General features: G+C 33.8%; 2 protein-coding genes across 4 annotated transcripts in view; both read left to right on the top strand.

Moving 5' to 3' along the window:
• The window catches only part of LOC114337834 (neuroglobin-like), a 115,947-nt gene that overhangs the window by 35,373 nt on the left and 55,122 nt on the right, over positions 1–25,452 (top strand). The window lies entirely within an intron of this gene.
• Positions 1–25,452, top strand: part of LOC114337832 (cytoglobin-1) — a 169,892-nt gene that overhangs the window by 132,550 nt on the left and 11,890 nt on the right. The window contains exons 3-4 of the mRNA XM_050658615.1: positions 6,275–6,446; positions 24,603–24,825. Of these exons, the coding sequence (XP_050514572.1) occupies positions 6,286–6,446; positions 24,603–24,825 (384 nt within the window). The 5' untranslated portion in view covers positions 6,275–6,285. The remainder of the gene's footprint in view (positions 1–6,274; positions 6,447–24,602; positions 24,826–25,452) is intronic.

Here is a 25,452-nt window from a genome sequence, read left to right as displayed (position 1 = left end):
AAAATCGTGTTGTTTCAATTTTTGCTATATAACTCCAAAGATTTTAACTTTACATCAAAAACACTCAAATAAAAATTCACCGTAATTAAAATCTGCATAGACACAAGTTTTTCCCGATTTACTTCGACGAAAATTTTCCCGGGAAATTTTTTTTTTTCGGAAAATAAATAAATTAATTTATTATAACAAAACAAAAGCAAGTTTGACATTTAATAATGCGTTAGTTAGATGGCTCTACTCGAGTTACTTGGGAACAAAAAAAGAATGAAGAAAATTGCTCCATGGGAAGCCAAGAAAGTGCATTTTTCTAACGTATACCGATTTTGAACTTTGAGATTACATTTTCTCCAACCTAATTTTTGATTGGAATTTTGCTATTTTTGGCAATTTTCACTCGTAGTATCGATAGTTTTTATTATAATTATACATGTTATGAGTATTTTAAAGATATGAAAATTAATGTGGAGAAAGAGGACAAAAATATAAAGGTGATGGTTCGAAAATTATCATCCTATTGTTTATATGTTTGCTGTAAATGCCGGTCAAATTTGACCGATTGTATCTCAGGAACCACTCATCAGAATTTAACGTTTTTCATTTAAAAGAAGCATCCTGACGCTTTTTTTCCAATACCGGTTTCATGATTTAATTTAATTAATATTTCCGGAGATATTCTATTGGTCTATAAGCCAAAAATTGTTTATAATTTTAAAATATTCCTGAGGCCGTTTAAATAATCCAATTTCAATTCTGTAAAGTGGATTAGATAGGTACAGTGTCTTTTTTTGCAAAAATCATAGTTATTATTATGTATCATAATTATTGTGGTTATTATAGCGACCGTAAATTTTTAATTAACAACTCAATTGTTACTAAACTATTCATTTAGTTTCCATCGGCTTCTGGAATTATAATCTATACGAAAAATGCTTTTTTATTACCACGTTATTTAATTATTAATAAACAATTACTTATCTAAAATTTTAGTTAAAAATTAAAGATTTTGTTGGAAAAACCGGCATTTTCCGGGGAAAATTTTCGTCGAAGTAAATCGAGAAGAACACGTCTCTATGCAGAATATAATTGCGGTGAATTTTTATTTGGGTGTTTCTGGTGTAAAGTTAAAAAATCTGGAGTTATAGGGCAAAAATCGAAAAAAACACGATTTTCGGGCGCCATTTTGTTAATAAAAAAAGTAGCACACTATCTGCGGACTTTGCATACCTATATTATTAATATACAGGGTGTTTCATTAATAATTATCCATATAGTAACTGGAGAAACCTTAGCACAAAATACGAAGATTTAACCTAAAACACTTAAATAAAATGTGATTGCTTACTGAGTTACAGGGTGTTTTATCTAAAAATTTAAAAAATATTTTTGCTCAGCATTTTAAAACTATTCGACGTATCCTTTTCATACTTGGCAGAAAGTATAGGTACTGTACAAAATACTAAATTACGTTAAAAAAACGTTTCTGGTTATTACCAGAGGCGTACGACGGGGGAAAGTGAATGGTTCACCCTTTCCAAATCCTACCCCACTGGCGGAATTGCTACTTTAGTTCAATTTTTGGATTCTCCAATACTTTCTATGAAAATAATATACTCTTCATTCGTAACGATAAAGTCATTAGTTTTCGAGATCTTTGAAGTTAAAAATGAAACGACACGGTTATTTTGATTAATGTATTGTGTCGCTTCATTTTTAATTTCAAATATCTCGAAAACTAATCATTTTATCGTTACGAATGAGTATATTATTTACATAAAAAGTATTGGAAAATCAAAAAATTACACTAAAATAGCAATTTCGTCAGTTGCGTAGAATTTGGGAAGGGTCAACCAGCCACTATCCCCTGTCGTACGCCTCTGGTAGTAGCTAGAAACGTTTGTTTATCTTAATTTAGTAGGGTGTACAGTGCCTACACTTTCTGCCAAGTATGGTAAGGATACGCCAAATAGTTTTAAAGTACTGGGTACAAATAATTTTTTAAATTTTAATCATATGAATCATATCATAAATTAATCAAAATAACAGTGCCGTTTCATATTTAACTTCAAATATCTCGAACACTAATAACTTTATCGTTACCAATGAAGAGAATATAATTTACGTAGAAAGTATTGGAGAATCTAAAAATGGCACTAAAATAGTCATTCCTCCAGTGGCGTACAATTTGAGAAGGGTCAACCATTCACTATCCCCTGTCGTACGCTTCTGGTAGTAGCTAGAAACGTTTGTTTATCATAATTTAGTAGGGTGTATAGTAGTAGCACTTTCTGCCAAGTATGAAAAAGATACGTCGAACAGTTTTAAAATGCTGAGCAAAAATAGTTTTTAAATTTTTAGATAAAAAAACCTGTAACTCAGTAAGGAACCACATTTTATTTAAGTGTTTTAGGTTCAATCTTCGTATTTTGTGCTAAGGTTTCTCCAGTTACTATATGGACAATTATTAATGAAACACCCTGTATACAATTATAAGATTCGATTCCAGCAATAAAATTGCTGGTAAATATCTTTTCCTTGTATTTTGCTAATTAGCCCAGAGTATTAGTCCGTTGTCTGGTTCTTCTGAGAATGTTGGACCACATTAAAAGAGGCTTTCTCTATATTCTAACCATGTTCATATTTTTATTCGTGTTAAGTTACGAGTTATGGAATTCTTGTGAATATTCTATTTTATAGGATTTTTCATTCAATCAATTTTCCAAGTTCGTGTTATTCAATCAAATATTCGCAAATACGTTTGCTTACTTTGGCATTTAATATCCCATTATAACATTTATCTTTATGTGTTTTTAATACATACAGTGATTAATGAACTAATAATTGACCAAATAACGTAAAAAACGGAAAACATAATACGCACATTGTGAAGTAAAAAGAGATGAAATTTGTAGATGTGGAAAATTATCAATAGAAACATATAAATTTACATTATATTGATAGTTTATCACCTTTAGACGCATCAGAGTAGTTTGGCAACGACCACTGTGATCGTGGGAAATTATCAATGCCACAAAATCTCCCGGGGATTCTTAGCAATCTCGATTATCAAAAATCTGCGAGGAACTGAGGGCCCTATCTTTCATTTTAATTGTCATGGTAATCATAATCGTCGTCATCGTCATCCAGCCCTTTGCGTCCACTGCTGGTCATAGGCCTCCCTCATGTTTGTCCGTTGTGCTCTATTTTGAGCACTTTGCATCCAATTTCTACACATTTTCTTGAGATCTTCAGTCCAACGAGTAGCTGGTCTTCCTCTACCTCTTTTGTCTAATCTCGGCCTCCACTCAAGTAATCTCTTTGTCTATCTCCCATCACTGATTCGGGCGACGTGTCCGGCCCAGTTCCATTTCAGGGTGGCAATCCGGGAAATTACATCGGTAACTCCTGTTCTTCGTCTTAAGTCTTTATTTTTAACTTTGTCACGAAGCGATATACTCAGCATTGACCTCCATTTTCCTCTGGGCTATTTGCAGCATTTTAGAAGTTGTAGCTGTCAATGTCAAATTTTCGGCACCATAAGTCATCACAGGCAACACAAATTGGTCACATGTTTTACGTTTTAAAGAAATTGGTATATCGCTTTTAAAGATATCTTTGAGTTTTCCATAGGCTGCCCATGCTAGGTTTATTCTTCTTCGTAGTTCGCATGTTTGGTTTTCTCTTGTAATCTTTATTTCGTGTCCAAAGTGTATGTATTTTTTCCACTAGCTCTACTTCGTTGTCTGCAATATTGATATTTCCGCTAGGTAATCATACTAGGGAAAAGCAATGCAGTAGTTTTCAGTTCTTTTATCTTCTCCTTTAAAAGCCATCTCCGCGACGAAGGTTGGCATTCTCACCTTCGAGGCAGCTGCTCTGAGCAATTGCCTTGGGCTGCAACCAAAATATTCTTTCAGGTTCTTCAACCAGGAAAGGCGCCTCCTTCCTACGCTTCTCTTACCCTCTATTTTTCCTTTCATCTATTCTCAAGATGTTGTATCTTTCTCCTCTCATCACATGTGCGAGATATTGCAATTTCCTTTCTTTTATTGTATTTTCCATTTCCCTCTCTCTGTTTATTGTCCTTAACACTTCTATATTTGTGACCTTATCTACCCACGAAATCCTTAACATACCTACTCCTTCTTCTTAAGGCGCATTTAAATAAAAGCGAACACGAACGAACAAACGAAGGAACAAACTCGTATGTGTTCGTTTGGTCATTCGTTTGCTACAAAGTAGGACCATTTACATTGAAGCGAACGTTCGCATTCGTTTATGATCGGGAGCGAATATTGCCCACAGATGTATTTAAGATGGGCCAGTCACACATTGTGTTTAAGTTTATTGTCGTGTTTCTTGTTGGGTAAACTTTAATACAATAATAGCTTATAAAATGCAATGTGTGTTCTGTAAGGAAAAAAATATGTCATATTCATAAAATTTATGAACATAATATAAGTATAAATGTAAGTATAAATTTTGATAAGACTTCAAAATTTCATTTTGTCCTGTCTCCATTCTATAATTATTTAATTTAAAAAATTTGATTTTAATAATAATTAAACTAAAATGAAAATTATTTCCAGATTCAAAAATAATTTATCCAGGTATTTTTAATTATTTTGTTTAAAATTTTGATGAGAGTTTTATTTATTGATATTCTATTTAAATCTGGCATTATCAACTAAAGTTTGAGATAAATAAAACGTTCAAAAATGTCTAGCACTTATAAATTCATATTTCTTCTTCTTACGATGCCGTGCATTTCTGCCTAGGCGTTCACCGTACATTGTCTTGTTTATAAAATATTACTGTTTTTAGCAGCATTGCAAAGCATTTCATAGCCGTGGATTCTTGTCCACTGGCGGTGGCGATTACGCAGCCATGACATCTTTTTCCCAGACCCCTCTTACCCTATATCTTTCCGTCGAGTATCAGTTTCTGAAAAGTGTATCGTTCCCCTCGTAATATGTACCCCAAGTATGCAGTCTTCTTACTTTTAACATAATTAAAAAGTTCCCTATCCTGTAAACCCGCTCTTCTTAATACTTAATCATTTCTGACTCTCTCCGTCCATGATATTAAGCATTCGACGTAGGCACCACATTTCAAACACTTCAAATTTGTTAATGGAACTGGCCTTTAACGTCCATGGTTCCATTCCGCACAAGAGCACAGGTCAAACGTAACACTTTTTAGTATATAAATTCCTAACAAAATATTTGTATTCATATTTCTAATAATGGCAAAAGTAATGACAAAAAAAAATTATCTTCTTAAAATAATTTTGAATTCAATATATTTTGGTAGGCATGTACCTGTAATGTGCTTCGAACTAATGAACGCAATCTGTATCAGCAGCCAGGTAGCAGATATTATACGCTGTTTGAGGGAGCATAGAGAATAATATATTAAAGAATCAGCTTTCTTAAAATTTTCGTCTAAATGATGCCAGAAGCTAATTAATTTTTTTATTTCAGAGACATCACAACCCATTCCTATAGAAATGTTATTCCAAGCATCAGTTTTTCTGTTTATTATTTTATATAGCTTCGATTTCGGGTTTGATAGGCACTCTTCATTTCTATATAACTCAATTAATTGAAGTATCTTTTCATTGGTCCATTCCATGATTCCAGATTGCAAAATTATGTTTTCACGACTACACAATAAACAACCCTCTCAAACTAATGTTTGTAAATAAATTAAATCAGTACTTCTAAACGAATTCGTTCGCTACCGTCTATCCACTGTCCACATTGAACAACGATTTCCTTTGATGATTCGCTAACTTACCGACATCGGTTGGAACATATGCGAATGCGAACGAATTCGTTCGGTCGTGCTCGATTCGCTGTACAAATACAATAAAGTTAACGAACTAATTCGTTCGATCGTTCGTGTTCGCTTTGATTTAAATGCGCCTTTAGGATGCCTGCCGTTCCGAACGTTGCCGAACATTCTGGCTATGATGATTTTGTTGGTTGCTATATGGAATAGTTTTGTTGAGGTCTTTCCATACCATGCTCTCAGGTTAGTAAGCCAGGATGTTCTTCTTCGTCCTGGGGCCCTTTTCCTTCAATTTTACCTTGTAAAATGCATTGGAGTAGCTCTTCACAGTTACACTCTTCTAAGTGTCCACATTTCAAACGCATTGTTTTCGCTATCGCAGTATAATAGTCACTAACACTTCTAGTATCCAATAGTATAGACCAATTTAGGATCATTTCTCTTACGCTCTTGTTCTAATCATTACTAATTTGATTTTTTTTAGCTTTGATAACAATGGGTCCTATTTGGAGTGCCTTTGGAGCTACTAACACAGGAAGGACAGATGATGCTGACTCAACGACGGGTTTAACCTCCAGAGATAGATATTTACTAAAATCATCATGGGCTGGTGTAATGAAAAACCCGACAGACAATGGAGTAGCTTTACTTCTTTTGTAAGTAAGAAATATATTTTTATAATTTAAGTTCTTGTATACGTCAATAAAATATTCTTTTTTTTTAGTATTAAGCCTGAGGTCTGTGTTAGTGCAATTTTAAGGCTTCGGTAAATATTTCTGACGGTGACTGCAAAGTTACCGCTCTATAAACGTTTTAAACGACCATCCTAGTGGGTAGATATTTCTTGTTTTTACTCCTTGCTAATTTGGCTAGTTAGTCATCCATTCCTGTAAGATGATAGATTTACTTCCATTTGCAGTATCCTGGATGTTATAGAGATAGAGATACCTTACTTGTTATTCTGTAGGTACCTTAGTGTTTTCCTAGCCATTAATCTCAACGTTTTGATTTCTGAGAGTTTAGATATTCTGTAATTACTGTTGTATCGACTCTATGCTGAACTATTCGTTGTTATCATGAATCTCATTAATATCCACTATTTTCAATCGGAAATAAGCCACAAGTTTACCAAAAAAAAATGATTTTATTAACGTTTCGACGCCCAAGTCGGATTAAATAAATTATTAGAAGAATTTTTTACTAAGCAATAACATTTTTGTTTAATTTAGTTTTATTTTGTATTTTGACAACGACACCCGACTTGGGCGTCGAAACGTTAATAAAATCATTCTTTTGGTAAAATTGTGACTTATTTCCCATTGAAAATAGTTAATTATAAAAATTCCATAAGAAAATAGCTTCAGAATCTCATTACTAGTCTAAGACATGATTTACATGCTTCCCCATCTAATCTCTTGACCTTACACCTACTTGACATCAGTCAGGTAAACTAATACATAAGACACCTAATTTATTTTGGTCTTATTTGGTCTTAGGTCTTATTTTTATATTCTATATCTGAGATCATGGTGGTCTGCATGTGCATAGATAAGGATGTTTCCTATGCAAATTATATTTTTGTCGTGCATTTTAAGTGTATAATGAGTAGTATAAGTATACTTTTGTCCATTGCTAATGTGGGTTTTTGTTTTAACGTCTTTATTTTATTCTACTGGGCTGGTTGTATCTATAATAATTATTTTCTACGAGCCTGCAAAAATGTCTACTTTCGCGCACGCGTTTTAGTTTAGAAAGTTTTACTTTTCCGCAAGCGTGTTACTTTTCCGCAAGCGTGTTACTTTTCTTCACGCGTTTTACTTTTCCGCCTGCGTGTTAATTTAGATATGTTAATATGGCCTTAAAGTAATTATAATACATGAAATAAACTAATATTTAGATATCATTTACTAATTAATTTCAAATATATCTTATTCTGTTCATGTTTTAATGAAATTAACGCGAGAATTCGATGAAATAAAATATTCGAAAGTCAAATCAGTAGACAATAACAGTTCTTTTGAATCGTCGTCATGGAAACCAAGATCGTCGTCATGCTAACCAATTATGCTGAAAGTTTGGTTTTGACAACCTTGTCAAAAAATTAATTTGTGTATGTATTTTCATATTAATTAAATTAATTGGTTAAGATTGGGACATTTTTTAAAGACTCGTAGAAAAAATATTGTTCCTAACGCTTGCAGAAAATCTCTTTTCCGCACTCGACTACTTGCCGAACTCCCGCTTAGCGTCGTTCGGCAAACTGCAGTCGCGTTCTGCAGGAAAATAACTGTATCTCTTCGAAGACAAAAACCTTCTATCAGTACGTATTGCCCGTTCTGACATATCGAACTGAAACTTAAGCATTTAACAACAGCGTAGTCCACAAACTTTAACTCAGGGAGCTATTTAATGAATAATTGTATATATGAAGCTCAGTGATGGTAAATACAATGAAGAGGTAAGAAGACGATCAAAAGTAACAGGTGTGAGCCAGAAGATTGACATGTTAAAGAGGAACTGGGCAGGATACATAGGGAGAATGGAAGGCAACCGCTGGACAAAGCGAATCCTCGAGTGGCGACCAAGGGCAAGCAAAAGAAGTAGAGGCAGACCTCAAACTTACTTACTTTCCTACTTTATCGTGTCCGGACATGTCATTCATAAAATTTCAGCCCAGTATCGGGCTACGTCGGTTCCGTGTTCATTGGCGAGCCACAAATCTTCGAGGGTACAGCGATAAGGACAGTTTCTGCATGTAAAAAGATGTTTTATATTCGGCCTTTCTCCACAGTCACAGTTCACATCATCTTGGTCTATTTTCTCCTAGTTTACCATGTTCGATTTCACTGGAGCGACCCCCGTTCTTATCCTATTCATAGTTTTCCAAGTTTTAAAGTCTAGAGACTGGCCGGTCCATTGAACCTGAGGAAGAGGAAAATAGTCAAGCGGTTCATCATGCACTGTTCCAAGGAAACTTTTCCTGGATTTTAGTCGCTTTCGTGGTGTTCGAGCTTTGTATAGGGCATGCCGCTCGTCCGCAATCTGTCTTTTTCTCTATGTCAGCAACGCCTCTGCGTGTTAAGTGGTTCTGCAAAACCCGCTGCTTTATATAGGTTTGAAAGTGGCGTTGGTTTCATGCACCCTGTTACTATCCTGCATGTTTCATTTAGCGCAGTATTAACTTGTTTGCGTGGACAGATCTGCCCCAGACTGGGCACGTATATTCAGCAGTTTAGAAACACAGTGCCTATTGCCGTTGTTAATTAGACGCCAGGATATGCACCCCATTTACTTCCCGTTAGCTTTCTTAGTATGCTGTTCCTAGTTGTTACGTTCCCTCTCGTTCTTATGCAATGTTGTCGGTAGGTGAGGGACCTGTCCAGAGTTACTCCAAGATATATAGGTTGGTCTGTGTGCTCTAGTATATTACCATTCCACACAATTTGAAGTTTTCGCTTCGCTTCCTTGGCGCGAAGGTGGAAGGCGCAGACTTGTGCTTTAGAGGGATTGGGTCTCAGGGAGTTCTGCAGATAGTATTCTCTCATTGTTTTTAAGGTAGTTTCGAGTTTCTTCTCCACTTCTTCAAAGCTATTTCCTTGAGCACATATTGCGAGATCGTCAGCATAGAGGAAATGCTTGGTCGTTTGTGTATATATTGAAAAGCATTGGTACTAAAACACTTCCCTGTGGGAGGCCGTTCTTTTGGACTCTCCACCTACTTACTTTGCCATCCAGCACAACGAAAAATCGTCTGTTTTGCAGTAAGGAATATACGACCTTACCCAGATGGTGGCCATTGAGAGTGTCGTATAATTTGCGGACCTCATAATTCTTAAGACCTCAAACAAGATGGACTGATGGCATCAAGCGAATGGCTGTCCACGAATGGATGCAAAAAACAGCAAGCAGATGTAAATATACACACCTAAGGGAGGCTAACATCTAAGCTTGGATGGAATAATTGTTGAAGATAATGAATTTTATCACATCGTTTAACCAAACACAATCAAAGGCCTTAATCAAATCTACAAAGTAGGTTTTGGAAGGTTTCAAAAATATCTGTATTTTTACACTTTCACCTTTTTCTCTATGTTCCTATGTCTCGTCGGTATTCCTTCTAATGTAAACCTGGTGTGGTTATCATTCAAAGTTGCATCTGTTTCAAAATATTGTTTATATTATTTTCTATAGCTGTTTCTCTATATTTTCTTGTATACTTTCGGTACTGACTATATTTCTGATTTTTTATTGTCCATATATAGAGCTTTTGCAACTTTTAACTTTTTATTTTATTCTCTTGTAGTATTTATTTGTGACTTTACAGTTTTTACTTGTGTGCGTCAATACTGGCCTGGCTATTATTTGGTAGAATCTCATAGTGATAATACAACAACAGGGATCGGGTGATAGGAGGGTTTAGATAACAGAGAATGTAGGATCAGTATGAGCACAACAAAGATCAAATTCTAAATGAAGAATCAGATATGCTTGTATATTCACATCTCTCTCCAATCGTTTGTTTAATTGGGAATACCTTGTGATTACATGATACCCCTCTTAAACTCACATTCTTCCCTTTCAGAGACTTGCATGTAGTTTTAGTCGTTATACAGGGTGTCCGGAAACTCTCCTGACAAACGAAAACTGGAGATTCCTCAGATCATTTTAAGACAATTTAACCCAATTCACCTAGTTCAGAAATGCTTTATAGACCAGGGCGCATCTGAAACATATTAGTACATTTGGATGTTGAGAGGTGACTCATATTTTTTGCAGAAATCGCTTGAAGATATAATATGTAATACATAATATAATAATATTTGAGTTATCCTCCCGCTCAAAAAGGTCCGAAACGTTGTTTAAATAAGCAAAATATCAAAAAATGAAGGAAAAATTCGATTTTTTTCTTCGTTTTTTGATTATAACTTTAAAAGTATTCATTTTCGAGAAAAGTTGTACTGACATAAAAGTTGTGTAATTAAATTATTTCTTATAATATAGGATTAGCTAAAATAGAAATTGTCACCCTTGTTGCAAAATAGCAATAATTGCGGAAAAAACATAATAAAACAAGTATTGGCATTTTACATTTTTCAACCATTTATGCTAAACTTAAAACCTTCATATTTTATCCAGAAAAACTATATGATATATTAAAACCATACTGTAAATTTCATTAAGATAGGTTTAATAAATTTTGCAAAATAAATTTTAAAATCCAGCTTTCTCAAAAAAAACTCATTTTTTCAAAATGTTGCAGAACTGAAAATAAAGCACATAGCAAGTTGAGTTTTTTTGCATATAGAATACTACACCTCTTTTTGCAATTTACAAAATTAAAATCGGTTAACTACCACGGCGTCAGGAATTTTTGTAAATAAACATTAATTTTGGTGCTACGCTCAGGACAGCGGATAAGCTTGCTCTGATTGGGCATTCCAATGACCTTTGATACTGATTGCTAAATTTTAATTTTTAGTACATTTCGATATAAATAATTTGTTTATTGCAAAATAAAAACACATACTCTGTCCTTTGAAATAACACTTTTTTTAACAAAAACTGTCTTTGTTCATATATTTTAACTTAGAAGAGAATAAAAGTTTATTATTTTTAAACATATGCAATTGTTTAAACAATATATCACAAACAATAGTCAAATTAGTTCGATTTTTGTGGAATTTATTAAAATACAACAAAATATAGAGCAAGAAAATAATTATATATTAGATAAAAATTGGAAGAAATTTTGGTGGAAATCAACTTGTGTGAATCGAACACCGCTGTCCTGCACGTAGCACCAAAAATTAATGTTGATTTTTAAAAAATTCCTGACGCCGTGTTAGTTAACCGATTTTAATTTTACAAATTGAAAATGAAAGGTACAGTATTCTTCTATATGCAAAAAAATTGAACTTGCTGCTTTATTTTCAGTCTTGCAACATTTTGAAAAAAGGAATTTGTTTTCTAAAGCTGGATTTCAAAATTTATTTGGCAAAATCGATTGAACTGATCTTAATGGAATTTACTGTATTCTTTTATTATATTATATAGTTTTTCTGAGTAAAATATGAAGGTCCTACTTGTAGCAGAAATAGTTGAATAACGTAAAATACGAATACTTGTTTTTTATGTTTTTTTTCGCAATTATTGGTATTTTGCAACAACGGTGACAATTATTAAAATTTTTAACCACTCCTATATTGTAGAAAATTTAATTGCGCAATTTCATGGTACTGCAACTTTTCTCGGAAATGCATACTTTTAAAGTTATAAACAAAAAACGAAGAAAACAATCGAATTTTTCCTTTATTTTTTGACATTTTGTATATTTAAACAATGTTCTGGAACTTTTTGAGTGGGAGGATAACTTACTTATTATTATATGAGTTAATTTCAAGCAATTTCTGCAAAAAAATACGAATCACCTCTCAACGTCCATCTCAAAACTGATGCGCCCTGGACTATTAAGGGAACTAGAGCTTTTTGAAGATGGCGTCTTGTAATTAGTTTTTTTTTAAATGCCTTCAGAACGCGTCTATTTAGAAAAACTAAAACTGGTACGCCTATTTATCTTCCAGATATAAATTGATTCCATCAATGGCGAATTTCTAGTAACGATCACAGGAGCCCGTTTTGGGTAGGGCAACGGTTATTTGATCGCATAACTTTTTTGTCTTTACTCTTAAGAATTTTGAGACAAGATTGTTAAATTGTGAGGTTTTCTAGTACTAAACTTTAAGTCAGTAGGATACACTGTTTTTTAGAAAAATAGATTTGAATCTTTTTCGTTTTTTGAATTTGAAAAAAAAATTCAAAAACAAAATATTTAGAAAAACGAAAACTGGTGCGTTTATTTATCTTCCAGCGATGAACCGATTTCATCTTATTGCAAATTGCTAGTAACAGTCATATATGCGCCCTTTTTGGGTAGGTCAACGGTTATTTTATTGCATAGATTTTTTGCCTTTCATTTTTGAATATTTTTGACACTAGATTATTAAATTATGCTGTATTTTAATAAAACAAATTACTCTTGCTTTGTGTCGGTAAAATACACCGTTTTTTTAAATTCATTTTTCAAGATCAAAGACGATTTTCTGAAAAAAATATTTCAAATCGATTTTTCTAGAAAACTGTGCATCCTACCGACTTAAAACAACAGTACCTTTTAGTATTAGAATTCCTCAAAATATTTTAATAATACAATGTCAAAAATGCTTAAAAGTTAGAGAAACAAAACTCATGCGATAAAATAACTGTTGCCCTACCCAAAACCGGGCGTCTATGACCGGTACTAGAAATTCGCAATTGATGGAATCGATTTATCTCTGGAATATAAATTATGCGTAGGTACCAGTTTTCGATTTTCTAAATAGAAGCATTTTCGGACTAGGTGAATTAGGTTAAATTGTCTTAAAATTATCTGAGGCATCTCCGGTCTTCATTTGTCGGAAGAGTTTCTGGACACCCTGTATACTATTTAGAAATTTACTAAAATCAATTTTGGAATTTTCAAATGAAACAAAATATTTGACCAAATACTTCGTTCCAAATAGTTGACCAAATATTTCTCATTTATAAAAAGTACTTTAAAAAAAATGCAAAACTGTTTACATTTTAAGTTGCGAGTGTTTGCTTTTACATACGTTTTGCAGATTTTAGTTACATTCTGTTTTTTAACAGCTATGAATATGAAGATTTAATTTGGCTTTCTGCAGGGCAGATCAACAACAGATGCAATTTTCATCGTAAGGCAACTGATGGAAAAATACAGAAATAAAGAGACCAACGCTCATATGGTATTCATTGATCTTGAGAAAGCATATGATAGAGTTCCTCGAGAGATTCTTTGGTGAGCACTCAATAAGAAAGGAGTCCCTGGCGAATATGTAAAGATTGTGAGAGATATGTATGAGGGAGCAACGACTAGTGTTAGGACAGGTGTGGGAGAGACTGATAAATTTCAGAGGTGAAAGTAGGATTGCACCAAGGCTCGGTGCTTAGTCCTTATTTATTCTCATTAGTTTTAGACCAAATAACAGCGAAACTACAGTGTAGCATTCCTTGGTGCCCAGTGTATGCTGATGATGTAGTGTTAATAGGAAATAGCGAAAGAGACGTAAAGAGACGTAAAGAGACGAAAGAGAGCGAAAACTGGAACAGTGGAGACAAGCTCTGGGGGAAAAAGGTTTAAAACTTGGTAGGAAAAAACAGAGTATGTGGAATGTTCATTTAAAGATGGAGTTACTACAAATAAAATGGTATCTTTGGATGATGAAATGATTGTAAAAAGCAATAGTTTTAAGTACCTAGGATCGGTAGTACAGAGTAATGGAGAAATAGATGGAGATGTATGCAGTAGAATTAGGGCTGGATGGATGAAGTGGAAAGAAGCGAGTGGTGTGTTGTGTGACAGAAAAATTCCAATGAAGCTGAAGAGAAAATTCTATAAAACAGCTATAAGACCGGCTATGATGTACGGAACTAAATGTTGGGAAATGAAAACGAAATAGGAACAACGAACGCATGTGGCGGAAATGAGAATGCTTGCTTAGATGGATGAGTGGAGTGACAAAGAAGGATAAAATTAAAAATGAGTATATTAGGGGAAGTCTAAGTGTTGCACCAATTGATGCCAAAATGAGAGAGCATAGGTTAAGATGGTTTGGTCTTGTTCAACGTCGAGACGTTAATCACCCAATACGAAGACTAGCTGAAGTGCAGATATCTAGAAGGAGTGGGAGAGGAAGGCCAAAGAAGACCTGGGGGGAGACGATAAGGCGGGGTATGTTGGTAAAGGGGATTAATATTGATATGACCCAAGATAGAATTGTGTGGAGAAATGCAATTAGGGAAGCCGACCCCGCATAGGGATAAGGCAAAGAGAATGATGTATATGAAGATTTAAAAAACTTCTTCTCGTCTTCTGCTTTTTTATATATAGACATGACTCTCTCTGTTTTTCAATGTGCCTTCAGTAAGTTGTCGTTCCATCATTTTCGTGGTCTTCCCATTGATCGTCTTCCCATTGGGGAACCGCCTCTCGCCGTCCTTACTACTCTATTTGTTGTCACTCGGTTTATGTGGTCATCTTCATTCTAATCTTTTGTTTTTGACTCAGTTCTTAATGTTCTTCACCTATCATCTCCAAAATATATCTGTATTTCTAGCTCTGTCACATAATGTCTTACCATTAATTTTTCGAAGGTTCTCATCCCCGCTGTTTCGAGCGATCTTTCAGTCGTCTCTGTGTGAAGTCATCATAATTGTATTTTTCCGTATTGTGTCATACAGTCAACCTGCGGCTCTGTTTGCTCTATTTACTTGATCTTCGACTTCTGTTTCGAGCTTTCCGTAGCTAGATAGTGTCATGCCTACATAATAATATATATTTAAACTTTATAAATTTTTCTACTCGCATTATCTAACCCTCCTGCTCTAATTTACCTATATCTTATTGGATTTGCTGTTATAACCATGCATTTGGTGTTTTTTGGGGAAATTAACATTTTAATTTTTCTGGCGGTTATATTGAACCGCCGTAAATATTAAATAATTAAAAAACAAAAAGTTTAATTGTATTTCATTTAATTTTGTATAACGATAAAAATGTCAAATGTACCTTTAGGTACCTAATAGGTACTATCAGTAAAATTAAATATGTATAGTATTTTTACCACAAAAGCAAGATTACGTAGGTCAACATTTCTGACGTAATAGCACTGTCAAAACATTAGAATGTGACTTTTCATCATAGCCACGTTTATGTCAATACTTGTCAGAGATATTTTTCTTTTTTTTGTTTACTATAAAAATAATATCTATAATTATTTATTCTAATTAATGATGTCAATTGGTTTTCATTACTTGCCGAAATATATTAACCTTCGGAGTACGAAGACTGGGTCAAGCGTGACCCGAAATTCAGTTATTTCTTAATATTTTATGAAATAATTTTTTTACAAATCCGATTGATCGTAAGTTCTCCTTATTTGTTTCAATCTATTTTTTCGTATATAATTCGTGAACATGCAAATTACAGTTTTTCCTCTACGTAACATCTATGATGCACGGTCAGTCCTGACCCGGTCTTCGGATTTCGAAGACTATTTTCAATATGTTTGTAGGTACACGTAAATCGCAGCCGTCTCTGTTTACGGGTATACGTACAGTGGAACCCCGATAAGTCGGCCTCCGATAACCGGAAGTCCGGCTAACCCGAACCGATTTTCATCAGATAAAACAAACATTTTTTCACTTTGACCAAGTTCTTTACCAAGAAATAAACAATACTCTATACAACTGTACTTAATTTAGATGTACATATTGTGCATATTTTATGTACTTCATGTTTTTTCAATTATAATGGAGTTTATCTGTAAGTATACCGTGTTTTATTAATTTTTACTATATTCTCCGGTTAACTCGGATTTTCGATAACTCGGATCGGCCGCACTCTCGATTAATCCGACTTATCGAGGTTCCACTGTATTCAAATATATGGCCGGAGCAAATTTACCTATGCCCGTTTTCTGTAAGGTATTAAAATCTGGCCGCCGGAGCGAACTAGAATATGCCCATGAGTAACCATCTTAAAAAATTTAAATACAATAATTTAGGATTTTTTTTGTTTTTTGTTGAATTAAAGATACTGTTTAATAATACTGACTATTTAAAACATCCTTATAAATAAAATGAGAATGGGTCACGCTTGACCCATCTTCGTAATCTAAGTAAGTCAAATAATCTCCGTACTCCGAAGGTTAATTAACAACAATATTATCATAGTGTAGGTATAATAATTAAAACAGGTTATTTAATATTTTTAAAACTAAGTACTGCAAATGCTAAAATTTATAAGAAAATTTTCTGATCTGTAAATCTAATAATAATCTTATTTCTAATAAACCTAATCTAAGAAATCTAAATTCTTTAACTTACTTCTCTGCAGTTAATGGTAAAAGGGAATCCCATTACTTCGTTCTGGTTCAAAATAATCTAAGAAGCATTTTGATTTGGCATTATGTTTCTCAATACAAACACAAACACAGCTAATAGATACACAACAATAATTACAAAATTAAGCTAAAATATGTAGGTATTTATAAAAACAGTACCTACAGTACAGTGTTTTAAAGTTATATTTTGAATCAAATTGTGTACGAAATGAAGTAAAAATGTACCAACACCGAACTGTCACATCAGTAGCGTACGATTGTCTAATATATTTAAATAAAATTATTATTTTCTGGAGTATTTAACAGGATTGTTACATAAAATTTATATTATTAACCCTGCTGTCCCGTTCGAGTCAACTACACAAATGTACTGTTCGGGTCAATATGACCCAACTATGGTTTACGCTCCTTAATCGAAATAAAATAAGCTAATGGTGATAAATTAAACTTTATTAACAAGAAATTATAGTTAATTAAACAAAAATTATGTTGTTAATGTAAATTAAGCCTTATTAACAAAAATAAAAGGCATTTTTTTCTTTCAAAAAAGCCTAGTAACAAATATCTACAAAAATTTAATTCAGTTTACAACCTTGACAGTAATAAAAAGAATGGATTTTACAAATATGTTTATGATATATTATACAACACAATAATTAGTCTTATCGTTTTTAGGGCAAGTTTACAGCGTGCTCGCTTAGCAGGCGGAGTTAGATTGTCCATATACCGTTAACTAGCATTTCCATCTTGTCTACTTGTTCGTGCTCGTGTCCTTTTTACCAGTTCGTGAGAGCCTTTAGTTATTGGTATATTTTTTCTGGAAATGATGACTGGTTTTATTAGTTTTTTCCCAATTCCTCAAGAAAAATTCGACGTTTTCCCAATTTATTGGTATTCCACTGGATATTTAGTGATGCCCATAACACGAACGCGTTGTAGGCAGAAATCTCCAGCAGATTAGAAAAAACAATCATTGGCCAGCGATTTATCTCTTCTCACATGTATACGTGCCAACAAGCTAATTCAGAGTATCCACTGTTCCATTATTGGGATTGTAATCTAAAGTAATTTGGGGCTTTTTCATTTGATAAAAGTGATGCATGATGCATCGATTCATGATGCAAAGTACTCATAAGAACAACATTTTTATTATTTTTAGGAATATTGTCAACAACAGTGGTATCTTGCATGAAGCAAAAAAGACGACCTATGAACTTCTTTATTCGCGATTTTTGCTGAAAGCTCCGGTTCATATTACTTATAATCCCCGGCATTGTATCTACTTTGTTTTAGAAGAAATTGTCCTAAATTTTACGATGTAAAAAAGTTATTACAAGTAATATTGTGACCTTCCAAATCACTACTCAAGTTACACATCACACGCATTTCTGTATAGATCTGCAATTTTAGAGCATAAGAAGTTTTACTGTTCATAATTACATAAAACCCAAACTTTTGTGCCATATTTCGCTGCCTTGCTGGAATGTACCATTTGAAGGGAGAGCGGTCTCTAAAGGCAACTAGTTGCTTATCGACGGTAACATTTTCATCAGTGTTAAATAGTATATTACATACCTAGCGGGAAAGTACTCTATTTCAGCCGAGCGGCAAGGTAGTTTACCGAGGGCGAAGCACCGAGGTAAACTACAGACGCGAGGCTAGAATGAGTTCCCGCGAGGTTTGTATACTATTTTACTCACAATCGGTTAGTAGTTTATGGATTTCTAATACTTACAATCTACCAATAATAATTTCGTTTCAAATATCTGTATCCATTTTCATTATGTGATAAGATGAATTATTTTAAGTAACCTGTGAGATCGTTGCTAGGTAACAAAACAAGTTTGTTGAATCTGACATTTAGGCGATACACGACGCCCTTAATTGTACATATAATCAAATTGTGTTTATTTTACAAAAATGTCTGATAGTGAATTTGAATGTACGCCACCAGAACTGCGGGTGGCTGCAGAGAGAGCTACTGAAGGAATAATTCCTGAAAAAAGCAGGGAGAGGTATGAAAACACCTATGAACTATACAATAAATGGTGCGTGGCTAAAGGTGTGCAGCATATAGAAAAGTGACAGATGCTAGCCGGGAAAATACTTTCCCGGCTAGCTAGGAAAGTAAAGTAAGTAATAAGTCGCTTCCTGATTACTTCAAAGGTTAGAAATCCATAAATTACTAACCGATTGTGAGTAAAATTTTTTTTACATTTTCTACCTATCATTTCTATCATAAATTTCACGTATTGCCGCAAGTTTATCAAAACGTCTCCTATTCTGTCTAGTAGTTTTGTTATCAAAACGTATTACTTGCAAACTTTTTGTAAATATATCAAGCGACATTGTTGATTGAAATATACTACGATCCGTTTCTTCAATCCAGAAACCTTTAGTTGATTCACCATGGGACTTATAAACTCGAGCTAAAAACAAAAGTCCAATGTATGCTTGGAAACCAACTTTATTCATGTCTTTCCAGTTGGTTCCAAATACATGCTGTCCGTCCATGTTGGTCATATTTATAATTTAGTTTGCAACATTGTCCAGCAATACTACAGTTTATTTTACAAGTTTTAGCTTGCAGAAACCTGTTTTTATTTACAGACCTATCCGGCTGACAAACACACAGGTACTGTCAATATAGAATACTGCCAACGAAACACATATTGGCAGGTAATTTTTAACGGTTTAAATACGCGGGTCACATTGACCCTAACATACTCTAGGTAACAATTTCATTTTTATCAAAAAAATCAGGAAATTGATTGTTTATCTCATATGCAATTTAAAGACCTCATATTTGGTAATAAAGTCACGAAACACCAAATCATTACGCCGCGTAATAATTTGTAAAATGAGAAATAAATTATTTTTTGGGTCAAATAGACCCGAACAGGACAGCAGGGTTAACAGGATTGTTACATAAAATTTATATTATTAATAATACAAAATGTTTTTGGTTATTTAGTTAATATAATTCTAAAATTCTCAATATAATCGCGATTACGTTTTTCATATTATAATACCATGTTGACACTGGTAAGAAATGCTAGAGAAATGTCAATTTTAAAGTTGATGTTTATTTACTTTAAATAACATTACAAATATTTCGGCGTATTATTAATATATTTCGGCAAGAAATGAAAACTGATTGACATAATTAATTAGAATAAAGAATTAGAGATATTATTTGTCCAGAAAACAAAAACACAGAAAATATCTGACAAGTAATGACATTAACGTGGCCATGATGAAAAGTCACATTCTAATGATTTGACAATGCTCTTACGTCAGAAATGTTGACCTACGTAATCTTGCTTTTGTAGTAAAAATACTATACAAAGGACTGTTGGTGGAATAAATAGGTTTATTATAATATTAAGAGTGAACAAAAATAACAGTCAAGGCCAACTATATAAAAAGTAAATTAGTGTTTCTTATAGATTTAAACTTTATTTACTAACCTTGATTTTAAATTATCGCAATAAAATAGTGTGCAAATGTGTTTACTAAAAGATGGACTGTATTAATCGATAATAATTTAACGGCTTTTTAATAGCTTTATACGATTTTATTTGTTTTGTGCTAGGCTGTTCTTATGTTATTATATTAGTCTAGTCGCAACATAGGGGTCCCGTTGGAAATTCTAGCTCGTCGTGATTTGATGGTGGTATTATAGGTTTTTTGGGCCGCTGTATCCAATGGAAGTGGTCTGGAAGCCCAAATATGGTGCGTTTAATTGTTAACAAATTATGGTAAAATGAGGTATTTTCAGGTATTATTAGAAGCCCTGTAAAGAAATTTATAGTATTAAGATCTTCTCTGGTGTATTTTTGGTCACTGAATCGAATGCGACTAGTCGCGATTACTCAAAATATGTTCTTATTTTGTTAATAACAAAATAATTGTTTATTCGCCGAGAAGCTCGAAGTAATGCCCTATCTACAGCAAGTTTGTAGTCTTTTTCATAGAATTTTTATATGCTAAATCGATTGCCACTAGTTGTGATAGCTTAAACCACAAACCACGATCGGACTTTGTTATTAATAAATTATTGCAAAAATAACGGTTTATAGTACGTTTACTCAGGGTTTTTGCTCTAAATTTTAAAAAACCACTCGGTTTGACATGAAATTTGGCATACGCGTAGCTAACATGTCAAAAGCTGATGAGCCATACACCAAAAAATTTCTTCGCACTATTTATGGAAGAATAAGAAGTCATTGTGAAAGAAACCTCGGGGAAATCTAGTTTGGATTTAGAGATGGGCTTTGTACTCGTGAGGCACCTTGTGGTTTAAACGTATATAGCGATACGCTTTAATTACTATTTTCGCTAATTTTAATTTTAATATTTTTTCTCAAAAGCGAAACAACTTAGTCATTCGAAATTCACATTAAATTAACCCATTAACGCCCAAGTTTTTTTTTATTAAAAAATCTTTACTTTTACAGTTAATTTGATGAAAATGTTAATAATTTAATCCAAAAAAACAAGTTTTTCGGTTTCCTGTCTTTTTAAAAAAAATTATATGGTGTTACCATATAGTAACGCTGGGCGCTTAAGCAACTTTTAGGATCGTTGAAACCAAAATTTTTAATTGTTTTTAAATATTTATTTGAGAATATTTTCATCGTCTGGTGTGGTATCCTATAAAACAATTAACACACAAACCAACCTTGCATTTTTTACACATTGTTCGTCCAGATGTTGTACATCTGTCTCCAGCACATCGCCTTCTACTGCTTGATGTGGAACAAATGGTCGAAGCGATCAAAACGAAGATTTGGCAAGTTCTGTCTATGTAGACTAGGTCTTCCTGTATATAAGGGACGACTTCCATATCTTGCGAGAAGAACTTGGGCCAATTCTCTCCTAAACGATAGCAAGGGTATATTTTTTTATATAAATACCATGAATTATGGACTGCAACATCCAACAACCATGTTACAATTTGCCAGTACCATTTTTTACTACAAATTGCTACTCGGTAGTTTGAAATACCTTGATCCATCCAGTCGGTACCCACCATATTTTGTTGTATTCAGCAATATAGTGAGGCCGACTTACTTGAATGTGGCCTTTTTCTTCATGAGAAAATCATTTACCGTGCCCAATGCTGAACCACCACAACTCGTAGATGCTATTGTAACAACAGAGTTATCTTTCCATCGCACTAGTAACACTATCGCTTCTGCTAACCAAAATCCACGACTGAAAAAAAATAAGATTATGACTCCGTAAGCGCCCACCGCAACCATATGGTAACGGCGCACTTTGACTATTTCTACCGAATTCGCTACATTTAATTGTTGATAAAATACAACAATTTATAATAAGCTGCGGTATAATAAACTTAGTTTTTTTTTTAAATATGCAAATATAGTTACTAGAAGACTATCAAAAATTGCTTACGCAAAAGGACGTCCATCTTTTTCTATAAATTAAAACAGACTGTCATATGATTATCTCTCGACGGTTGAGAAAAGGCTAAAATACGAATCCGTTACGTTTTATGGGTGCGTGAAGTATTCTTAGAAACGATAGTTCTCAAAATATGTGGCTGACTAATTCGATGGGCATACAGCAGAATTTTTAAAAATCATGTGTTTTACGTCACCATATGGTAACGCTGGGCGCTAATGGGTTAAACACAAAAATGTTAAGAGTGACATGGCTTTACTCTGTCAAAATCTGTTTTCTCACCCACATAAATTAGTTATCATGTCAGATCATTATGTCAACAACTCACTTAATGCATCGAAATTGTTTTCTTAAAACTGCAAAAGTGTACGCCAGACCTAGTGATTTATTGACAGCTGGTCAAAGTAAAAGAAACACAAACATATTTATCGTTTGTGGTTTTTTTCACCAGTCACAGCTCGACAGGCATACGTATTGGGTCACACCCCTTGGCCGTCGCTAACATCGACCTTTCCTTCCGAGTGTCTTAAGCGAAACACATTTTTGTTACAATAAATAAAATATTTATCGTTCTTTTTATTACATTCATTTCAATTAAATTCCGGCAACTCACCCACCGGAATAAGTACTTCTCCAAAAATGCCGCGATCAATGTAAAGTTATTTAAGTTGCTTTCATCTATTACGAAAAGGCTTTCGATAGGGTATCGAATGGAACGTTTCAGGATAGATTAAGAACCAAAGACATTGATGGTATTTAAGGTATTGAAACAAAACTTCTATTGAAAGGAGAAACAAGTCGTACTAGTCAATGAGAGATTACTGACGAATGTAACATTCAATGAGGCGTCAGTTAGGGATGTATTCGGGATAGGGAGACTAGATATATCTTCTTCTTCTTTCTTCTTTTAGCGCATTTCTATCCAACTTTGGACATAAGCCTTCCCCAAATCTTTCCATTTCCGTCTGTCCTTGGCTGCGCTTTTCCAGTTAGTTCCTGCAGCTTTTACAATATCGTCCTTCCATCGCATCTGAGGTCTTCCTCTTCCTCTTCTTCCTGTCCACAGTCTCCAATTTTGTATTTCAGCATTCCATCTTTTATCTGCCTGTCTCGCATTGTGGCCCGCAAATCTCCATTTTAACCCTGTTATATGTTCAGTTACATTTTTTACTTTTGTTTTCTCTCTTATCCATTCGTTCAATTTTCTGTCTTGTAGTTTTATTCCCAACATGGATCTTTCCATTTTTCTCTGAGCTATTTCAATTTTGTTTATGTTGGCCTTTGTTAATCTCCATGTTTCTGAGCCATACGTCAGAACAGGAAGAATGCACTGGTCAAATACACCGGTTCTAGGTACTGTTGTATCTTTGTGCTTTTTAGTATCCATCTTAACTTCCCAAATGCTGCCCATGCCAATCGGATTCTTCTCTGTACTTCAATTGTTTGGTTCTCTTTATTAGCTTTGATTACTTGACCCAGGTGTATATATTCGTCAACAACCTCAATATTGACATTATTTATATTTAAATTTATTCTGTCGTTTGTATTTGTCATGATTTTGGTTTTACTCACGTTCATTTTTAATTCTACTTCTCCGATGCGTGTGCTAGTTGAGTCAGCATTGTGGCTAGTTCTTCTTGGTTGGTTGTAATAAAGGCAACATCGTCGGAATATCTGGGGTGACTGAGATTCTTCCCGTTTATGTTGATACCCATTTATTCCCATTTCAGTTCTTTAAAGACGTCTTCCAGAGCTAAGGTGAAGAGTTTTGGGGATATTACATCTCCTTGTCTTACGCCTCTACGCATTTCTATGGGATTAGTTTTGTTTGTTTTATTTTTCCATTCGACTGTCATAGTTGCTGTTTTATAGATGTTGTGTAAGAGTTGCCTGTACCAGGAGTCTATTCTGCTGTTATTTAGAGCTTTTCCTATCGCCCATATCTCGACACTATGGAACGCTTTTTCATAGTCTACAAAGGCTAAACATAAATCTAGGTTGTATTCGTTTGTCTTCTCTATCAATATTTCATAGTAAGGAGATGATCTATGGTACTAAACCCTTTTCTGAAACCTACTTGTTCAACTGGCTGATAACTGTCCAAATTATTTGTTAGTCTATTGGTTTTAATTCTAATAAAGAGTTTGTACATTTGTAAGAGTAGTGAGATAGGTCTGTAGTTTTTAAGTCTCTTTTGTCTCCTTTTTTGAATAGCAGTATCGTAATACTCATTCCAGTCGTGAGGTATTTCTGCCTATATCTGAGGCAGAAATACCTCAGATATATATACCGAAAGAGTATTTTACAAATATTAAAGTAAAATCTTAGTTTATAGTTTTACATGGAGGATATAAAAGTTATCAATATCTAATATTAACAGAAGATTATCTTATTGTCTACTAAATAATATTTTTGTTTCAGAATGTTCAAAAAATTCCCTGAGACGAAAACCGTCTTTCCTTTTAAAGACATACCAAACGAAGAACTAGCAAACAATGTTAGGTTTAGGGCTCACTGTAACAGCGTTGTTTACGCCATTACTTCCATGGTAGATGCTATAGATGACCCATCCTTACTTGTAGGCATACTCGAAAAAGTTGGCCGGGACCATAAGAGGCGAAGTATTCCCCAAAAATATTTTGAAGTAAGTAAATATTGTAGATGTCATGAGTAACTTTCTGTACTAAAATCACAATAAAGATGCACTAAAAATAAACAAACCAATACACGTTGAATGTTACCAGCAGTGGGAGCATGCAAAATAGAATTCTATTTTAGTGACGTCACGTTGCCTAGTAAGCGTCAATTTTCCCATTATGAAATTCTATTTTGTGACGTCAGCAAAATAGAATTCTATTTTGCGCGCTCTGGGCCCAGGAGCACTCCCGAATCATGAATTCCAATTTATAAACTTTGTAAATCATGACTTGGGATATACAATGTACATATATTGTAATTCATGATTTTGGAATGCTTCTCGCAATATTCAAGTGTCTTGGTTTGTTTATTTCTAGTGCACCTTTATTGTTAATTTAGTAGTATATATTTTAAATCATGAAACGGGCCACTCAATATTAACTAATTTGTTACTAACTTGATACGTTATTATTTTCATAAATGTCAGTACAGTGGAACCTCGATAACTCGGATTAATCGGGACCGCAGTCGATCCGGGTTATCGAAAATCCGGGTTAGCCGGAGAATATGGTAAAAATTAATAAAATACGGTATACTTACAGATAAACTCCGTTATAATTGAAATAACATGAAA

This window comes from Diabrotica virgifera, chromosome 8 (genome assembly GCF_917563875.1).
Source record: "Diabrotica virgifera virgifera chromosome 8, PGI_DIABVI_V3a".
Classification (NCBI taxonomy): domain Eukaryota; kingdom Metazoa; phylum Arthropoda; class Insecta; order Coleoptera; family Chrysomelidae; genus Diabrotica; species Diabrotica virgifera.
This window is presented reverse-complemented; position numbering and strand designations above follow the sequence as displayed.